Consider the following 19,585-nt stretch of genomic DNA (forward strand, 5'->3'; position numbering starts at 1 on the left):
CTCGGAAATTTCATTCAAATTTCCCCTATCATCGAGTAGCATCTATTTTCAATTTACCATTAAATGTAGCTTAATCTTAAACATTCCTTATTTAATATTTCACCATAGTGCTTATGCTTCAATGCATTTCCCAAAAATTTTCTTAACATTCTCCACCTTCGTTCCTTATTAAGTCTTTTGCCATAGTATTTATGAGTTTAGAGTTGTGTAAGGTTGTGAAATTGCAAGAGCAAGGAAATTGTTGCTAAAGTGAGTTGCAACTTCTGAAAGAATAGAAGTCTATCCAATGTGCCGATTGTTGTGCATTTAGCCCAACTTTTTGGTTCCATTTTCTAGATAAAGGATGGTGCAATAGCTAAGGTTCTTACACTCTTACAATGTGGCAGAATAGGAGGCTTATCCACTTAAGTGTGAATTGGTTCGGTGGGATATTGATCATCCATACTCATGACTTACATACTTTGAAACACGTATGGCTAGTTTAGAAAGGCCAAATCAGGAGGAACTAATTCATTGCATTGAGATTGAAGACATTGGAATATGTTAGAGTAGAAGAAAACATAAAACACATACTCAAAAATACAAGGAGAAAACCTCACTCACTCAGACAACGCAACCACTTACACACTCCAAACACCAAACAACTACATACACCCCCTACACAAAACCTACACGCTAAACATACACCACACACACTTACACACCTATCCAATATCCTACAAACTTAACCAATCCTTCTTGTGCTACACACCCATTCACTACTTGCACTTGCACATACTTCCCTCCACTCATTCACTCCCTATTTGTCTCAATCTCTCAACTCGCCCACCCTCTTGTCATAATCTCTCATCACTATCCCTCATTACCCACTCTCATCATAGCCACTCATAACAACTTCTTGTCACTAGCTCCTGTCACCTACCCTTTCATCAAAGGTCTCATCACTAGCCCTTGTCACAAACTCTCGTCACACAAGTTCTCGTCGTGTCCTCTCATCACAAGCTTTTGTCACAACTAGCTCTCGTCATACCCTCTCATCACAACTTCTTCTCACAAGCTCTTGTCATATCCTCTCATCACAGTCTCCGATCACAAGCTCTCGTCACACAAGGTCCTAGCCATTAGTACTCACATACTAACACTCCCATGCTATACCCTTACTCACACCACTCACTTGCACACTATATCCTAGTAATCCCATACTAGAATTCCAATACTTCCCTACTCACTCCCACACCATTACATTCCCACATATGCACATGCTTACACTCCCACATTACCCCTATTCCTATACACTCCCACACATACACCTCTATTCTCTACTCCACACTTGTTGCATTGGTCCTGATGTTCCTAAATCCCCTTTCTTAAGGACCATCCTCTTTTTCCAAGGTTCTCAGCACATAAGTATAAGCCACAAGGGTTAAACCCTAGGCTCTTTCATCTTAAGATATCCAATTGAAGGGAGTGAGCTTAGAGTGGAAGTACGTGAGCAAAAGTAAGAGCTATAGTGGAGAGAGAGAGAGAGAGAGAGAGAGAGAGAGAGAGAGAGAGAGAGAGAGAGAGACTCCAACAGTCACAATGTGTGACCGGCCTTTCCTTTATTCAAATGTCACTTAAAGAATAAAGAATGAAGTGATCGTGATAGGCACTCGCCACTTGCAGTGTACAAATGTGTGGATACTGTCAGTGTAGTAATACACAGGCAACTAAGCACATGCACCCCAACAACCTCTCACTTAAAGGCAAATGTGTCCTTAGTAAGGATAGAACAAGAAAAAAGTAACAAAGTACAAACATACATTAGTACAACAAGATGACGAAAGCCCTCATCTCATCCAATGCCATCAACTTCCTAAGGAAGGCAAAATGCTCCACTGAGAGACTTTTTGAGAGTAGATCTATAGGATTTTGGTCAGTTGAGATCTTAACAAGGTCAGCAGACTTGTCCTCAACAACCTCTCTGATGAAGTGGTAATACACCTCAATGTCTTTCGTCTTCACATGGAAGGCTAGATTCTTGGCTAACTGAATAGCACTCATATAATCCGAATGTAGTGTAGGGACCACATCGTAATACCAAGGCATGGGCCTAACCAGAGAGCCTCCTTATAAGCCTTAGTGGTTGCAACATACTCAGCCTCAGTAGTAGAGAGGGCCATTTCTGCACCCTAGATATCTAAGAAATAGCATCTCTAGCAAAGGTAAAGACATAGCCAGAGGGGACTTCCTATTGTCTGCATGTCCTGCATAATCATAGTCAATGTACCCCACAACTCATGTATCGTGACCACCATAACATATGCACATAGTTGTTGTGCCCTTCAGGTACCTCATGATACCCTTAATGGTATCCCAATGACATTTGCCAAGTGTAGCCATATAGCATGCCACAACTCCCACTACAAATGCTATGTCAAGATGAGTGGTGATCATGGCATATATCAAATAGCCCATAATGGATGTATAAGGAAACTTGGGCATATTAGCCTTACTCATCAAACTACGAATAATTGGCTTGAGTAACCTTCACATGAGAAGGTAGAGAATAGCCAATAGGCTTATTATCCTACACATGAAATCACTCAAAGACTTTTTGGATATACTCCTTCTATGATAGATAAAGGAGTCCCTTAGAGTGATCACACATGATGCGCATCCCAAGAATATGCAAGGCATGTCCCATGTCATTCATTTTGAAACTCTTCTTGAGCTGAGTTTTCAAGGCACCCAACTCATCATGAGCTCTCCTAGTAATAAGCATATCATCCACATAGAGTACCAAAATCATAAGGCTACCATCAAGAGCCTTCTTCATGAATAAACATGGATCCATAGTATTATGGCTATATCCCTATGAATCGATAAAAGCATCAAACTTGTGGCACCATTTCTTAAGTACCTACTTAAGGCCATAAAGGCTCTTTCTCAACTTGCACACTAGGTGTTCCTTTCCGTTTTCTTCAAAGCCCTTAGGCTACTATATATACATCTCATCATGTAAGTCTCCATGTAAAAAAGTTGTCTTTACATCCCATCTAATAAATGTCCAAATCTAGTTGAGCAACTAATGCTAGTATCAAGCATAGGGTTTTGTCATTTTGACCATAGGAGAAAAGACTTCATCAAAGCCAATGCCATATTCATGTTTAAAACCCTTAGCTACCAAGTTGGCCTTATAAGCAAGACAACATTGAATGGTAGACAAGACATCCGATTTCTACTTAATAGGGTAAGTCTAGACCTTATGTCAATAATCATCAACAAATGTGACAAAGTATTTTGCACCAGCTAGCAACAACTGACAGGGCATGGAACCGCATACATCTGAATGAACAAGAGCCATGCACTCACCCATGCACTTCATGCCATACTTCTTATACATACTACGTGTTTGCCTGCCATATAAACAATAATCACAAGACTTTAAACACGTTTAGTCTAGGGGTGAAAGATAATGCAAACCAATAAGCATTTTCATTCCTTTCAAAGACATGTGCCAGAGGTGATGATGCCAAAGAGATACATGTGGAATTGTAGCCATAGCCAAAACATGGTCAACTAATCTAGATACAAGCAAAGGATAGAGGGTACTAGACTTAGCACCACATAAAATAACAAGATTCCCATGTGTAATCTTCCATGAGGAATCACCAAAAGAGACAACCTAACCTGCATCATCCAAGGTGCCAGTAAAGTTAAGGCTCTTCGTGAGAGGTGGTACATGACATACATCATGAAGAGTGAACATGCTACTTGAACCAAAACACAACTAGATATCACCAATACCAATGATCTCCAATGCCATCTCATTATCCAAATGGATACATCTAGTTGTATTGCAATAGGAGTGAAACAAATTCTCTATGAGGGGTCACATGAAAGGAAGCCCATGAATCTATCAACCAACACTGAGTATATCTTGACAAAGCATCAATTAGTTGTGAAGCATTTAAAGAAAAATGTGCTAAGATAAGATTATCAGATACATCATGCTACATCACATTAATCTCCTCAATCTTGACACTAGATTTGCTAGGCATAATGCTGTGATCATCATTCTTGTCATATACTTTACCCTTTCCCTTTTCCTTGTGCTTGTCTTTGTGTATTTTATGGTAATGTAGCTAAATATGACCTGCTTTTCCACAATAATGAGACAAGTAAGACTGGACTTATGACCACAAGACTTACTGCAAGACTATCCATGTATCCTAGAGATTGAGACCTGTTAGATTCTCTACCATAGCCATTTCCATCCTGCCAGCCTCTCACAATCAATGCATGTGATGTGGGAGAAGCATCCACATTCTTTCAATTCATCTCCTCTATCAAGAGGGTACTCTCAACATCTTGCAATTTCAGTCCATCCTTAGTAGAGAGAGCCATATGTAAAGTGTCCCACAACTCAAGTAGGCTACCAAGCAGGAAATAAATGATTCAAAGTATCCTTGAACTCTATCTTCTATGAAGCTAAATGGCTAATGACTGAGTGAAACTAATTCAACTGTACAGATATAGAAGTCCCTTCCTTTATGCAAAGGTCCATCAAATTTTTTTAGCCAATATATTGAGATGTAGGACTCTGCTTGTCATAAAAATTCTTAATCTGTGTCCAAAGTTCATATGCAGTCTAATTTCTAGTTACAACATTGTAGTGAACCTACTTAGAAAGTGGTAACATGATTATGGACTTATATACTCATCCAATTTATCCCAATCCTTGGCTACAATGTTTTCGGGTTTGGCACCGATATTTTTGAGAGGCCTATAGAACCTGTAATTTTTGCACTAGAACCTGCCATATTTGGGTCTTCCAATAGTTGTAATTAATCCCATCCAAGTTCTTAATATTGAAGATAGCACTGTCGTGAGGACCACTAGCCATAATGAGACCAAGCAAGTACATAGAAGGGCAAGACATGAAGCTATAGTACCCTACAAATCAACCCCAAAATCATTGCTAAACCAAGTTGAAAACTCGAGATACTACTAAAGTAATGAGTTGTCCACAAAAACTATATGCAAAAGAATATCAAGTCTAGATGATTTCCCTCAAGTAGAATGCATAAAAATGAAATGACATGCTACTATAATAAACTGTAGCAATATGCCAACAACCAACTATAAGCAACCAAGAAGTACGAAGCCAGGAACAACCAGCACTGAAGCTATCACAACTGCAATGTGTCAAAAAACCATACATGCAATAGATATAGATGTCATGCACAGGGTAGGTCTCAAGGGTAAATGAAGAGAACTATCAGATGCATAAACCACTGAGTAAAAGCTCAATACATAACCCAAAAGAGTATAAATACCACTGGCAACAGCCTCACAAACATAAGTACTAGGTCCAAGCTAAGAGATCAAATTATCCCATGATAGGGTAACTGTATCCAATAAATATCAAGAGAGCATGTACATGTCACAATGAATCCCATTGTCTCATTGTAATAAAGCTCAACTACATAAACCAAATGCTCTATAGTGCATCCAAGTGCCAACGTGGCTCGATATATAAAGTTGAATAGCTCTCACTAAAGCAAGAGTCGAAGGTCAAATGAGCAAATAAAACTCAAAACATCATGGTGATAATATTCAAACATCCCATAAAGTATACGTTCAAAAGCATAAATCCAATATATTCTTTAAGCACTTAACTACATAAGCCACTGAAGCAACTAAGGCTTGAACCACAATCAAGATGAATATTTTCAAGCTCAAAATCGAAGCTCAAGTGTATCAGAGAGCATTTTTGAGTGCATAGACCAATGCCAAGCAGCAATGCATATACATAAAAAACTCAAATGGCATTCAAGAGCAATAGGCATTGAGTGTTTCTTGATAAGATCTTGTTATCCAATGTATTACAGTAGTAAAATCTCTACAAAAACTAGGCAAATGCAAACTCAATCAAAGCCCAAAGCATTCCAACATATGTGCTAAGCATCCCCAAGTGTCAAGCTAACATGTGGTATCAATACCAAGCCCTAGAAGCATCAAATGATAAGGGACATATGCTTTTTCTAAATAAATGACATTCAATCCTATTATTATAACAATGAAAGCTTTGAGAAAATTGAGCTAAAAGTGTGCTCAAATCAGTCCAATATAATCATACCATCCAGGCACCAAAATAACATCCCTCAAGCATCAAATATGCATTATGGAATTTATGTTTGCTGTCCAAACCTTTTTTTTTTTTTTTGTGAAACAGATAACAAAAAATTACACAAATCTAGGCACTCATAGAGAATCAACTCTGTGAGTGCCCAGATTTATAGATCTTGTCGCGCTCTTTGTTTCTAGCTATAGAATACCTAAATCCAATACTGTATGCAAAAGTTATGGCCAAAATATGATAGTGGTATCAAGCTACCATAGCTTTCTACTGCTTTTACAACATACTCTGTATTCACTCAAAATTGATAAAATGGCTGCTTCTCAGCTCAATAAGCACTCATCAAGGCTTAGTAAAGCCTTGGAAATCTCCTCAACAAGCATGGAATAAGCTAGAACAAGGAAAGACTCAATGCATACCTCGAGAGAAAGAAACAATGGTTGCCATGAAACCTTGAGTTGAAGCTTTGAATCTAGGTTGAAGCAAAGGATGAAGAAGCTCCTCGAATGGTTGACTCTAGTACCAGTTGAAGGGAGTGAGCTCAGACTGGAAGTACGCGAGTAGAAGTAACAGCTATGGTGGAAGGAGCAAGAGCAAGAGAGAGAGAGAGAATGAGTGAGAGATAAGATGTGAAAACTCTAACAGTCACAATGTGTGACTAGCCTTTCCTTTATTCTTTCCTTTATTCAAATGTCACTGAAAGAATAAAGAACGAGGTGACAATGATGGGCGCCCACTACCCCCAACATCATCAACTACAACCCAATATTGATTCCAAACCCTTGCACTAAGTACAAGTTGCCCCCCTTGCACCTTCATTCCTTTGGACACACATTTGGGATTAGTTGGACTAGTTCCACAACTATGAGTGTCTAGCACTCTTTTTGGGAGAGCATTAGCACCCACACATTAATGGTAGAGTTTCACCCTTAGAGCATCCAACCTATAGGAACATTCACTTTAGTCCTAGGTTAGCCTTCACATCCCCTCTTAGTCACCACCATTGGTATACAAGTATATAAGTATACTTTGTCCTAAGACACTACAACCAGCACACTAACTTAGCACCCATCCATCCACACGTAGTCCTAGATAAGATTTGTCATCGTCTCATGTGCACTTGAAGTAACACCCACTAACACGTCCTCACACTAAGGCATCCTCTGCATAGGTTCACCTAGTCCCTAATCAACACCTCACTCTCTCACACCCTAGGCACACTCTAGATTTGCATCATGAGGATCGAGTCCCATAGCACCTAGGCTAAGCACGTTAGGCCAATATCACCTAGGACCAGTTAGGCTCACTAGAATCACATTGCACAAACAGAATAGTCACTTAGGCACTAGACCTAGGACACACTACATTTTGGGAGGGGAAACATCATTCCAAGCTGTTGACAAGAGAGGAGTTGTTTGCTGAGTGACTAAGAGTACTAAACCAACCTCAAACCATCTTACCAAGGAATATTTAAGAGTAAACCAAGACCAAGGGACTGAGAGGAGCAGCCAACCACTGAATTGAAAACTTCAACGTCAATAAACCTTAAGACCCAAGTGTGGCATTGTGAACTCTAAGCTTAGACCCAATTGATTTTAACTTATTAACTTGAGCTGAACTCAAGTGAGTTGCACTCACTTCACTAGCCACAACTTGTAGGGTAGCTTGCCTTAAGCATTGCTACTTGATCTTAAGAGAACAGAGAGAAACACCTTAGGTGGCTCTTTTTGGCACATCCCAATTAGGAAGCCAATTGTGTAGAGCTTGAAAAGCCAAGCATATCAATGACCAAGATAGACATATTCTAGCTCAGAAAGCTGATTGAATTTGTAAGTCCAATGAAACTATGACAATCAAGAGCAAGAGCTTACGGGGACAAAGTTAGCCAAGCACATAGGTACATCAAGGAAAATTCAAAGGACATTTGAACCTGGTGCAAGAGCAAAGGCCATTGACTTGAAAATTCAAAGAGACAAATTGGAGGGATTTTGGGCTTATCCCATTAAGCTGAAATCCGATGTCTTGGCTGTGTTTCACAGATGGCTTGCATTGGTTGAGAACCAGCTTGGGTATTGGCTAAAATGCCTAAGGAAAAATAATGGGGGTGAGTATGTCTCACATATTTTTGAGCAATTATGTGATGAGAGGATTATTAAGCATCAGTTGACCACCCCCTACAACCCCCCCCCCCCCCCCCAGAATGGTTTGGCTGAGCGGATGAATTGAACCATCTAGGAGTGTGTGTATGCAATATGCTTAGCCATGCAGGCCTATCATAGAGCTTTTGGGCTGAGGCAATTAGTACAGCTGTGCATGTCATAAACAGATCACCTTCTAATGGTTTGGATTTCCAGGTTGCAGAGGAGGTATGGATTGGAAAACCTCCCCCTTATGCGCATCTCTGTGTCTTTGGATGTGAGGCCTTTTGCCATGTGCCCAAGGACAAGAGAAGTAAGATGGATCCTAAGAGTGTGAAATGCATTTTCCTTGGTTATGGGGATGCAGGCAAGATGGGTTACCGTTTCTGGGATCCGTAGGCGCGAAAAGTCATCGGCAGTCATGATGTAGTCTTCCATGAAGACAAGATGCATAGGCGGCCTGAGAGAGTTGTTGAGATCCGCAAGGTCATATTTCAAGAGGAGCCGAGAGCTCCCGCACAGCCAGTTGGACAACCCACATCTACAATAAATGCTCATGGTCAGGCTGTTGGATAGGCAGCTGGGTAGGCAGCAGAACCTGCCTTGAGACGGTCTACTAGAGACAGACGTCCACCTGACAGATTTCAGCTCTCAATGCATTATGTCTTGGTTACAGATGCATGAGAGCCTTTCACCTATGATGAGGCCATGCGCAGGGGTGACAGTCACTCTTGGGAGAGGGGTATGCAATCTGAGATAGACTCTTGCATAAGAATGAGACTTGGGATTTGGTTTCCTTGCCTGAGGGCAATAAGGCTTTGCCATGCAAGTGGGTGTACAAGCTGAAAAGTACCCCTGGATACCCCAAGCTGGCATACTAGGCTAGACTGGTAGCAAAGGGTTTTAAGCAGGAACATGGTGTGGACTTTGATGAGGTCTTTTCTCCTGTGGTTAAGATGACCACCCTGCACTTAGTCTTGGCTTTGGTTACTCATCTTGACTTGGATTTATGCTAGATGGATGTCAAGACAGCTTTCTTACATGGGGACTTGCATGATGAGATTTATATGGAGCAGCCTAAGGGCTTTGCAGGACCTGGCACGGAGCACCTAGTATGCAAATTGAAGAAAAGTCTTTATGGCTTGAAGCAGGCACTTAGGGAGTGGTATCATAAATTTGATGCCTTTATGCAGTCACAGGGCTACAACAGGAGTGCTATGGATCCGTGTCTTTACACGAAGAAAGCCCGTGATGGTTCTTTATTGATTTTGGTACTCTATGTGGATGATATGTTGATAGCAGGGAAAGCTCATGATGAGCTAGATGCTCTTAAGCCTCACCTCAAGAAGAGCTTTGAGATGAAAGATCTGGGACAGGCCTCTCACATACTTGGTATGCGCATTAGACGTACAGGCATCAGGGACTCCTCTACTTGTCATAAAGGGAGTACATTCATTAAGTCCTTGAATGCTTCCACATGCATGACGTAAAGCCTATTGGCTATCCATTGTCTTATCATGTAAAGGTATCACAGGCTGATTGTCTGCAAACAGATGAGCAGAGGGTCGAGATAGCCAAGATTCCCTATGCATCTGCAATGGGCAGTCTTATGTATGCCATGATTGCTACTCGTCCAGATATTGCCTTTGCAGTTAGTGTTGTGGCATGCTATATGGCTACACCTGACAAGAAGCATTGGGATACCGTGAAGGGTATCATGAGGTACCTGAAGGGCATTGCAGATATGTGCATATGCTATGGCTGTCAGGATATAAGAGTCATGGGGTACACTGACTCTGATTATGCAGGGCATGCAGATAGTAGGAAGTCTACTTCCGGCTATGTATTCACCTATGCTAGAGGTGCTGTTTCTTGGATGTCCAGGGTGCAGAAATGCACGGCCCTTTCTACTATAGAGGCCGGGTATGTTGCAGCCACCGAGGCTTACAAGGAGGCCATTTGGTTGGGTTGTTTGTTTGCTGACCATGGTATTGATGCTATCCCTACACTGCATTCGAATTCTATGAGTGCTATTCAGTTAGCCAAGGATCCGGTTTTCCATGCGAAGACGAAACACACTGAGGTGAGGTATCACTTCATATGTGGGGTTGTTGAGGACAAGTATGTTGATCTTGTCAAGATCTCGACTGACCAAAATCCTATAGATCTGCTCATGAAAAGCCTCTCTACAGAGCGCTTTGCCTTCCTCAAGAGGTTGATGGGTGTGGGATGAGATGACATCTTTCCTCATCCTGTTATACATGTGTACATATTGTATTGTCTTTTTCTTTTTCTTTTCACTCCTCATTAGGGTAGGTTCGCCTTTAAATGGGAGGTTGTTGGGGGTAAAGGCACCTCCGCCTAGCCGGCTGTGTATTACTACACTGACAGTCATCGCTACTGCACACTGCAGGTGGTGGGTGCCCGTCACCGTCACTTCATTCTTTATTCTTTTAGTGACAGTTTGAATAAAGGAAGGCTCGGTCACACATTGTGACTATTGGAGTTCCCATTTCTTGTCTCTCTCTTTCTTGCTCTTGCTCTCCCGCCATAACTCTCGAGTGCAAGCTTCGATCCTTCTCACCTTTCACTCTAGGCATTGTTAGATGATGCCTAGAAGGCCTATATAAAATGTATATTCAAATCAACTTACAAATACAAGACCTCCAAGCATAATTGAAGGAATGCAACTTGGCATTAGAATCTAAGAACTAATAGGAGTTGAAAGAGTTGCAAAGGCAATGGGGGGAAGTTCATGTCCAATTGAAAGATCTCATTGTCCAATTAGAGTAGGAGAAAATCAAGTTAGCTCTCCATATCAAAGAACTCCAAGAAAATCAGCAAGCCGAAGGATAAAAGCAAAATGTAAAAGAACTCTAAGAGAGTCAATAAGCTAAAGGATAGTTAAAACCAACATGCACGTGGTTGTAATAGACTATTTAGTCAAGCTTGGAATCGTCAATTTGGTAAAAAATGAAGTTAAACAAATCTATGGGAAAGCATTGACTAAGCTGACCATTGATTTAGTGACCTTATTGCATATAGAGAGTCATGTTGAGGTACATTCCTGCAACAATATCTTGACTTCATGCAATAGTAACCAAACTTCATGCAGCAACTAGCTGAATTTCTGTAGTACCTACAGTAGCAAGCTGAATTTTTGCACTTCCTATAGCAACAAGCTGAATTTTTGCACTTCCTACAACAACAAAATGTACTACAGCAAGCTGAAAAACAATCAAAAGTACGCAACAAGGATCAACACTGTCATGGAAGTCGATCTACCTAGCCTTATCAACCTAATCAAAAACTTGGCAGAATAGGAATTAGGTAGTTTACATGTAGATATACTCTACAGTAAAATGGAGTTGTTAAGCGAAAAAACAAGCATATTAAAGAGATGGCTCATACATTGATGTGAGAAAAAAACTTGCCTCATTATTGTTGGACTGAAGCAGTTGTTATTGCTATATATATTATGAATAGGACACCCACACTGTTGTTGTACATGATATGACACCCCAATAGAAGTTTACAAATAGAAAGCCAAATCTGTTCCATCTAAAAGTATTTGGATGTATTGCTTAGGTGTATATTGTGCATATTCCTAATGAGTTGTATAGTAAATTTGAGATTAAAGTAGAAAAATGTGTATTTGTTGGATATTATCTTGAGTAGAAGGGATACAGATCTTATGACCCTATTATACACGAGCTAAGAGTTAGCAGGGATGTTGTTTTAATGAAATAAGTAGCTAGTACATTAGTGTGTAGAATGCAATTGGGGTTAATAAGCATGAAAGTGTGGCTATGCAGAAATTAAGTCAGCAGTCACAAGCATTGAGTGGACCACATGTTTTGTGGATCCAGATGAGTAATGAGTATTGGGATTGTGCTATGGATAAAGAAATGGCTACACATAATGACACATGGGAGTTGGTACCTTTACTTGAAGGTAAGAAAGTTATCAGTTGCAAATGGGTTTACAAGGTCAAGCATAAGTTGCAAATGGATCTATTGTGAGCGCTATAAGACACGACTAATTGTGAAAGGGTATATGCAAACTCATGATATTGATTATGAGAAGACTTTTTCTCTAGTGACTAAAATGGCCACTATAAGGATTATCATAATAGTGGTTGTATCAAAAGGTTAGATCATGCATCAAATGGATGCTAAGAATGCTTTCTTGTAGGGGGGGTTGCAAGAGGAAGTTTATGTGGAATAACCACTTGGCTATATAGATGAGAGTCATCCATATTATGCATGCAAGCTTCGTAAGGCCTTGTATGGGGGTTGAAGCAAGCACCCAGGGTATGGCATAACAAGATTGTAGAATACCTTTTTAGATTTGGATTTCATAAAGCACAAGCTGATCACTCACTCTATGTATGTGAGAGTGATGTACGTATTGTGGTCATTACTATATGTGTGGATGATTTGATCATTGTGGGTGATAATGAGATAGAGATTGGCAATGTGAAGAATCTTCTCAAGATTGAATTTGAGATAAAGAGTTTGGGAGAGCTACACTATTTTCTCGGCATAAAGATAATCAAGACTCCATAGGGTATATGGTTGTCACATAGACAATATGCATTGGATATGTTGAAGAAGTATGGTGTGACTGACTGCAAGTCTATTTCTATACATTTGGATGTTAATGCTAAGCTTAGTGCACATGAGGGTGACTTGATTGAGGATGTCACTATGTATCGGAAGATTGTGACAGTCTTATCTATTTGATGATCACTAGGCTAGACCTAAACTACATAGTTGGTTTGGAGAGTTAGTTTATAAAGCTTCCACAGAAGCCACATTTGGATGCACTATAATGCATATTGCATTATGCCAAGTCCACATTGAAGTATGCCTTATTCTATGGTGCAAATGTACCATTGGACTTGCATGGTTATACAGATGCAAATTGGATTGGTTGTATTTTAAAGAGGAGATCTACCAATGGTTGTATGTTTTTCTTTGGTAGTGCTATTGTTACTTGGAGTAGCAAGAAATAGCCAACAATTACCTTGTCTAGTTTAGAGGTAGAGTACATAGATGTTGCGATTGTAGCACATGAGGTAGCTTGGTTACATACACTACTTGGTGACTTGGAGACATGGGTGGATAAAAAGGTTATCATTTATTGTGATAATCTTAGTAGTATTCAATCAGATGGAAGCCCAGTGTATCATGCACGGACCAAATACATAGAGGTCCATTACCATTTCATTTGGAAGCAAGTATTGTTAGGTGATATTGACTTGGTTCATGTAAGGACAAAGGATCAAGCTACTGACATTTTCACCAAGGCCTTGGAAATTGAGAAGCTTCAATGCTTCATGACTATACTTGGAGTTCACGAGCTCATGCTGAGCTCGAGGAGTGTTGAGGTGTCGAGCTCTACATGTGCTGGCATTCACTACGTGCCCTGGTGATGTGGCAGGATATTATTCATTGGTATGCTAGGTGATTGACATGAGGATACACAAGTGATTCTACAGCTGGACTATACCCACATAGTCCATCCTTGGTTATGTCATTCATTGTGCCGCCTCTTCTTTCTGTGCGTGTGTTCTTTCTGGTGCCATGTGTTCAATCAGGCTTTCAGTTTTTCTTAAGTGCACTTCAAGTGCAAAAATTCAAGGTGTGAGCGGCAAATAGCCTCTAAGTGTCTCACGCACCCTCGGGCCTAATAGGCTTTGTAGATCAATTCTCTAGCCGTCTAGGCGAGATTTAGGGCCTTTCGACTATGTTGCCTTGCCGTTTTTTTTGGGCTCGATCTAGGTTTTATGGCTCAGCGGATCACCTTCTAGGTCTCTGATTTTCTAGGTATCGCAATAGCCCACTCAAACTGTTAAGCGGCCATGCCTTTCGATTTTGTCTACTCGGTGCACAAAATCAGGCTCTAATCGTCAAGAGGGCTCACGACAGGTTGCGCTGCAGTTAGGTCAAGTCAAATCTCTGAGACTTAAGTTAGGCACACACTTAACCCAACTGGTCCGAATTGCAGGGGCTAAACGAGTGACTCGGACGGGTTGAATCGCGCCTGTCCGAGTGCAAAAAGTTTTTTTTCGTAGGAGGCCGAGGTCCGAGTGGAGTGACTCGGATGGGCTGAGCTAGATGATGGGCTGAGGGCCGAGTCAGGTCCTGGGCCGAGTGGACCTTGGGACGAGTGGACTTCAGGTCGAATGTAGGTTTGGTCAAAGGGCCGAGTGGAGTATCGGGTCCGAGAGCCGATTAGGGTTTTCGGGTCGAGGTCCGAATGGGCGGGTCCGAGGACCGAGTCTGGGACTCAGCCTAGCAAGGGCCGTTCGGACAGGCCAAACGCGACGCGACAAATACCATGCAATGCTGATTTCGATCAAATCTCCCTAGTTAGGCAATCATCCCCTGCATAAACTTCCAGATCCTGGCTAAGGCACCAAGGGAAGTGATTGGTATACATGGGGTGAGCGGTAGGCTCTCCAACGACGCAATCGGATTGAATCTTTGCAAGGGCTCTCTCTCTCTCTCTCTCTCTCTCTCTCTCTCTCTCTCTCTCTCTCTCTCTCTCTGTGCAACGGTTGCAAATGAGCTCTCCCTTGGCCTCCTGGCCCTTAAACCCCTTCCCAGGCAGGGCTTTGACACTCTCAATCACTTACTTCCCGACATTAAGCATCCCAAACTAGCTTTTTGCCATTTTTTGCATGTTTTATGCCCTGTTTTTCCATGTTTGCAACAGTAAACCCTACCCTTTCCCAGTTTGATTTCCTAATGCTATCCTACACTAAATGCAACGAGAATCTAAAGCAACAAACTGACATGATTTCTCCCTATTTTCCAATCATCAAACAAACTAACTAACCCAAAATACTTACTTGTTTCAAGGATCAAAACACCCAACCTTCCTACCTACCTCAAGCTCTGTTTCGAGGGAGAATCCCTTACTTCGATGCTTGATATGGGGCGCGCACGTGCTCAAGCTTGAATACGTGGACCCGACAATGGAATCAAAATGTAGGAGCTTTCGCTCAACCGCCAAGACCCACAGACCGCTTATTGCTTCAAGCGTTCCAAGCCGAGCTCTAATGGCTACCTCTCACATAGCCGACGCACCCTCGATCTTACGAGTGTAGTGAGCTTACCTCGATGTCGATATGAGTTGCCTCCTCTTTTTTACACTCTGGTAGCTCCACGATCCTAGATGCTAGCTCAAGCATGCTCAAGCCTCCTCCATCTCCAAGCTCCAACCGCCATAGCCGCACACGCAAGAGAAGGAAAGAGAAGAGAAAAAAAAGAGGAGATGGTGAAGAGCTTCACCCTCCTGATCCCTCACTCCCACTCACTCACTCCCTCACACTCACAATCACTCCCTCTCTCAAGAGCACACACAAGCAAGGAGAGGAGAAGAAGAGAAGAAGAGAAGAGCTCTTGTTGGACACACACCAAAGAATGAGCTTCCATTCACTTTTTGAACTTTATATATACAAACCCTAAAACCCCATGGGCACCCATCCTTTTTTACATGACCAGCCATTGTGGCAAGGTCCCTTTTTCTAATTCCCTCTTTTTGCTTCATGCCCTAGGCCTATATTTGACTAATCTTTTATAGGTGGCACAGGAGGGAGCCTAACACTCTTTTACAAGAGTTTTTGGAGTTTTTGAGGTGCCTTTTATTTAAAGCTACGCTTTTGGCCTCGGGGTAGCTTTGGAGACCGCCTGCGTGTCCTTGCTCCTTTTCCATCTTCTTTTTGCTTTTTCATCCGTCCTTCCGCCTTCTCGGCTTGGGGTTAACATTATCCCCCTCCAAGACAAGTGCCAGTCCCATGGCACTCTTGTCAACTATTGGTGTTTTAAGAGGCAGTTGGCGGAACAGTCATGTGAGGGCAGGGTAGCATGTAGACTTGGGTGCTCGTGGAAGCGTGATAGTAAGGTTGGTTGGAGAAGTAACGGATAGCTAGTGGTTGACGGGGGCCTCCGAAGTCAATGGGTGGGCGCGCTGGTGGTGCTTGGAAGGACGGGGGTGGTGCTCCACTTAAGGAGGGGGGTGTCTATCTTAGTGTGCAGTGCAAGTGGCTCAGGGTGACAGGTCTAACCGAGTGGCCTCCCTAGGTATGTCCTGCCCTTGATGGACCCTAAGCATGAAGTGGGGGAGCAAAAAGGGCTAGGGGGTTAGGAGCGGGGCCGGTCGATCGAAGCCACCAGGCACGCCTAACTTGAGGACCCCTAAGTGCGGTGATTGTGCTTTATGTAGTGCTGAGTGGTTGTGGAAGTGAGTTGTTTTGTTTATTCTATGAATAAGGATCTGCCTGTGCGGTGTGCTTTTTTTTTGTATTATACTAGGAGAACGATAGCCTGTACCTAATCTTCCTTATCTGATTGACGTAGAGAAGGGTGTCGAATGGACTTGCTAAAAAATTAACAGCTTTGCATGTACCCTTTGAGGTTCATGCGGACATGGAGGGAGGTGGTGAAGAGAAAGGGATGGTTGCACCTAGTAAATTGGCTGTCCTTCATATCTTCTAGGAGAGCTAGGCAAAAGGAGGGAAGAAGACTAGCTCTCATCATTAGGCACGCCATGGCGCAACTATCAATAGCGTTGGGGTCAAAAAAGAGGGGAGGCAAGCCACGCTCTTGTGGGGTCGGGTCCTGCTTGGGTAATAGCTTAAGTAGCCTAAGGTAATTGCAGGTAGTTATAAAGGCCAGATCGGGACAGGAGGAGAAGTCCGCAAGAAAGTGCATCATGGAATCATTTAGGCTTCCTAAGTCAAAAAGGAGGGCATGCTCAAAGGAGGCAGCATTGGAGTTATAGATGATGGGGAAATCATGCTGCCCATGGAGGGTGGCAACAAAATCCACACCTACCCTACGAGGATATGCCATGAATGTGGGGTCGTTCCTCTCGTAGGGTAGGGTGTTGCAAAACGCCATCTAGGCGAGCATGCTAATATCATACACTTGCCTCCTCCAAAGAGGTTGGCAGTTGTAGCCCTGTACAATATGTGGTATTTTGAACACCTTGTCTGCTTCCTCTATGCCCCACAGAGTGGGGTCTTCTCTCTTTCTTCCAGCCATTTTTGGCCCAGTCGATCGCCAATCGCGATCACCTCCTCCATTACCTTAATTGGTAGGACCCTCCTCAAGCTGTTAGGCATGAGGAAGCTGAAGGTGAAAGGGTCCTTTTCGTTTTCTTGCCATTCCCAAATCACCTGCTCCATGCGGAATCCTGCAGGGAGGTCATCGGGGCACGGTGGGAAGGGTGCGGATGGCCGCACGACTGGTTTGGCTCTTAACTGCCTCCTGGTTTCTTCAACTAATTTCCTCCGTCGCTCCCTGAGCGCGGTTTGTCTGTCCGAGGGCGGGTCAATCTGTTGTTGTTCTTGATCATGCGGCGAGGGGGGTTGTGGGATTATCTCTTCGCTGGTTCTCCTTATTATGAATTCAATGTCAGCCTCCTCCCCTTGCCGGTCTTCTAGTTGCACTCCTTCCTCAAAGTCGAGTGCGTCCAACTCCTAGGGGGTTAGGCCGGCCAATAGTAGGTACTTTTGTTGTTTTTCTAAGCCCAGCCTATACTCCGCAGGTTGGGGTGGCATCTGTAGCCCCGTATGTAGGGCCCTGCGTGCAATGCTCAGTTTCTTCTGCACCACCTTCAATGACTCCTTTCCCTCTGGCCAGGTCGTGTCCAATAATGTGTTGAGGAAGGCCTGTTGTTGGGCACTGAAGGCTATCTGGATGGCGTCTGCTTTACTTTCTGCCAGGATTTTTTCTTTTTCCACCAAAGCAAGGTGCCGTGCCAGTGCCTTCACCTGGTTCTCGTTCTGTGCAGCCCATTTCTCTGCCCTTTTGTTCATTCCTTCCATGCTCTCCCCCTACTTCTGTGCTAGGGTTATGAGCTTCTCCTCCTGGGCTCTGAGTTCTCTGCTCATATTCTCATGCTCTTTTCTTCCGAGGTGCAGTTGATTGGTCATAGACTCGATCTCTTTTCGCTGATGCTCCCTCTCTTATCTTCTCTCCTCTTCTTTGGCATTTAGTTCCTCCATCATTTGCTCGATGTTGGCAGTTTTCGCCTCTAGTTTCCCATGTTGCATCAAGAGGAGCTTGTATTCCCGTTGCATCTGCACCAATTCTTGATTTTCCTCCTCAAGCCGCTATTTGTAGCTTTCTTCCATGTCTTCCTTGGCTTTTAATTCCTGCTTGAGGTCAAAGATTTGTCGTTGTTGCATGGCTATTATGCGGGTTTTCCCCAGCTGGAAGGTAGCTACTGACTCCTTTTTCGCCACCAACTCAGCCACCACCATTCTCTTTTCCTCTCCTTTGCCCTCTCCAATTGGGAGAGCAGTTCGGTGACGTACTCATCGTAATTGGCTGGTGGTGTCATTGTTGTGTGGGTTGGGGAGGTCGAGGCCTCCACTCGTGGACGCTTCTGGTCCTACCTCGACTCAACATCTGCGGGTAGCCTCTTTTGCCCTATAGTCGTGGTTTCTGTGCTCTTCCCCTGGGCCATTTCTTTACTGATGAAGTATTGCATCCAGGCCACGACGTTGAAAACTTCCATGCTGGTGGGGATGCTAGGGGTGAGTATAGTTGGTTCGGTGGAGGGTGCTATGAGGGTGGGGATAGGATGGAGGAGGGCCTTGCCTTTGCCTTCCAGGACTGTGGGCGGCACGACTTCTGGTACCTGCTTGCTAGAGCTAGGCCCTTCTTCCCTCAGCTGGCTCCAGGCTCCTGAATCATTAGCCCTGCACTGTTGCTTAATGGACTGGCGTGTGGCTTCGGCCAAGTCCTCCTCCTCCTTTCTTCTTTGTTCCTCTTCTTCCTCCGCAACTCTTCTTTGCCTTTCTTTTTTGGCCTTCCTGTATTCTTCCTCCAGTCTCTCCTTTTCTTCATGTTCTTCTCTTTTTCTCTTCTCAGCCTCCTGTTTTGATGCCTTTTTAGCCCTCTTGACTTGTTCTGTTGTTTCTTCTTCTTCCCGTTTCCTCTTCTTCTCCCTCTCCTCGGCCTCCTTGAGGGATTGTCTTTTTGCTTTTTCCAAATCCTCTTTCTCCTTCCTGCGACCTTCATCCAGTTTCTTTTTCTTCTACGATGTCTTCTTCTTGGGTTTCTTGACCTGCTTTTTGCTTGATTGCTCTTCTTGCCCATGTCCTTTCTTATCAGTCTCAGTCCTGTCGCTGGACCTCTCTTGGTACTGATGAGGGGGTGACCTATCGGGCGTTTCCCCTTCCCCTTCTTCTGCATCCCGTGTCTCTTTCACTGCCTCCTAAATGAGCATAGTTAAAATGCTTCCATAGGCAATGAACGAGGCCTTGGACGAGGCTTTCTTTCTTTCTGTGGCCCTAGATGTT

At 43.1% G+C, this 19,585-nt stretch overlaps 1 protein-coding gene across 1 annotated transcript in view; it reads right to left on the reverse strand.

Annotated features, from left to right (window-relative positions):
- The window catches only part of LOC148026100 (uncharacterized), a 54,952-nt gene extending 36,849 nt beyond the window's left edge, over positions 1–18,103 (reverse strand). The window contains exon 1 of the mRNA XM_087692052.1: positions 17,787–18,103. Within this exon, the coding sequence (XP_087548178.1) occupies positions 17,787–18,103 (317 nt within the window). The remainder of the gene's footprint in view (positions 1–17,786) is intronic.
- Positions 18,104–19,585: the final 1,482 nt, after the last annotated feature.

Source organism: Lygodium microphyllum, chromosome 14, assembly GCF_053477565.2.
Source record: "Lygodium microphyllum isolate KBCC chromosome 14, Lygodium_microphyllum_v1.1.10, whole genome shotgun sequence".
Taxonomy (NCBI): Eukaryota; Viridiplantae; Streptophyta; class Polypodiopsida; order Schizaeales; family Lygodiaceae; genus Lygodium; species Lygodium microphyllum.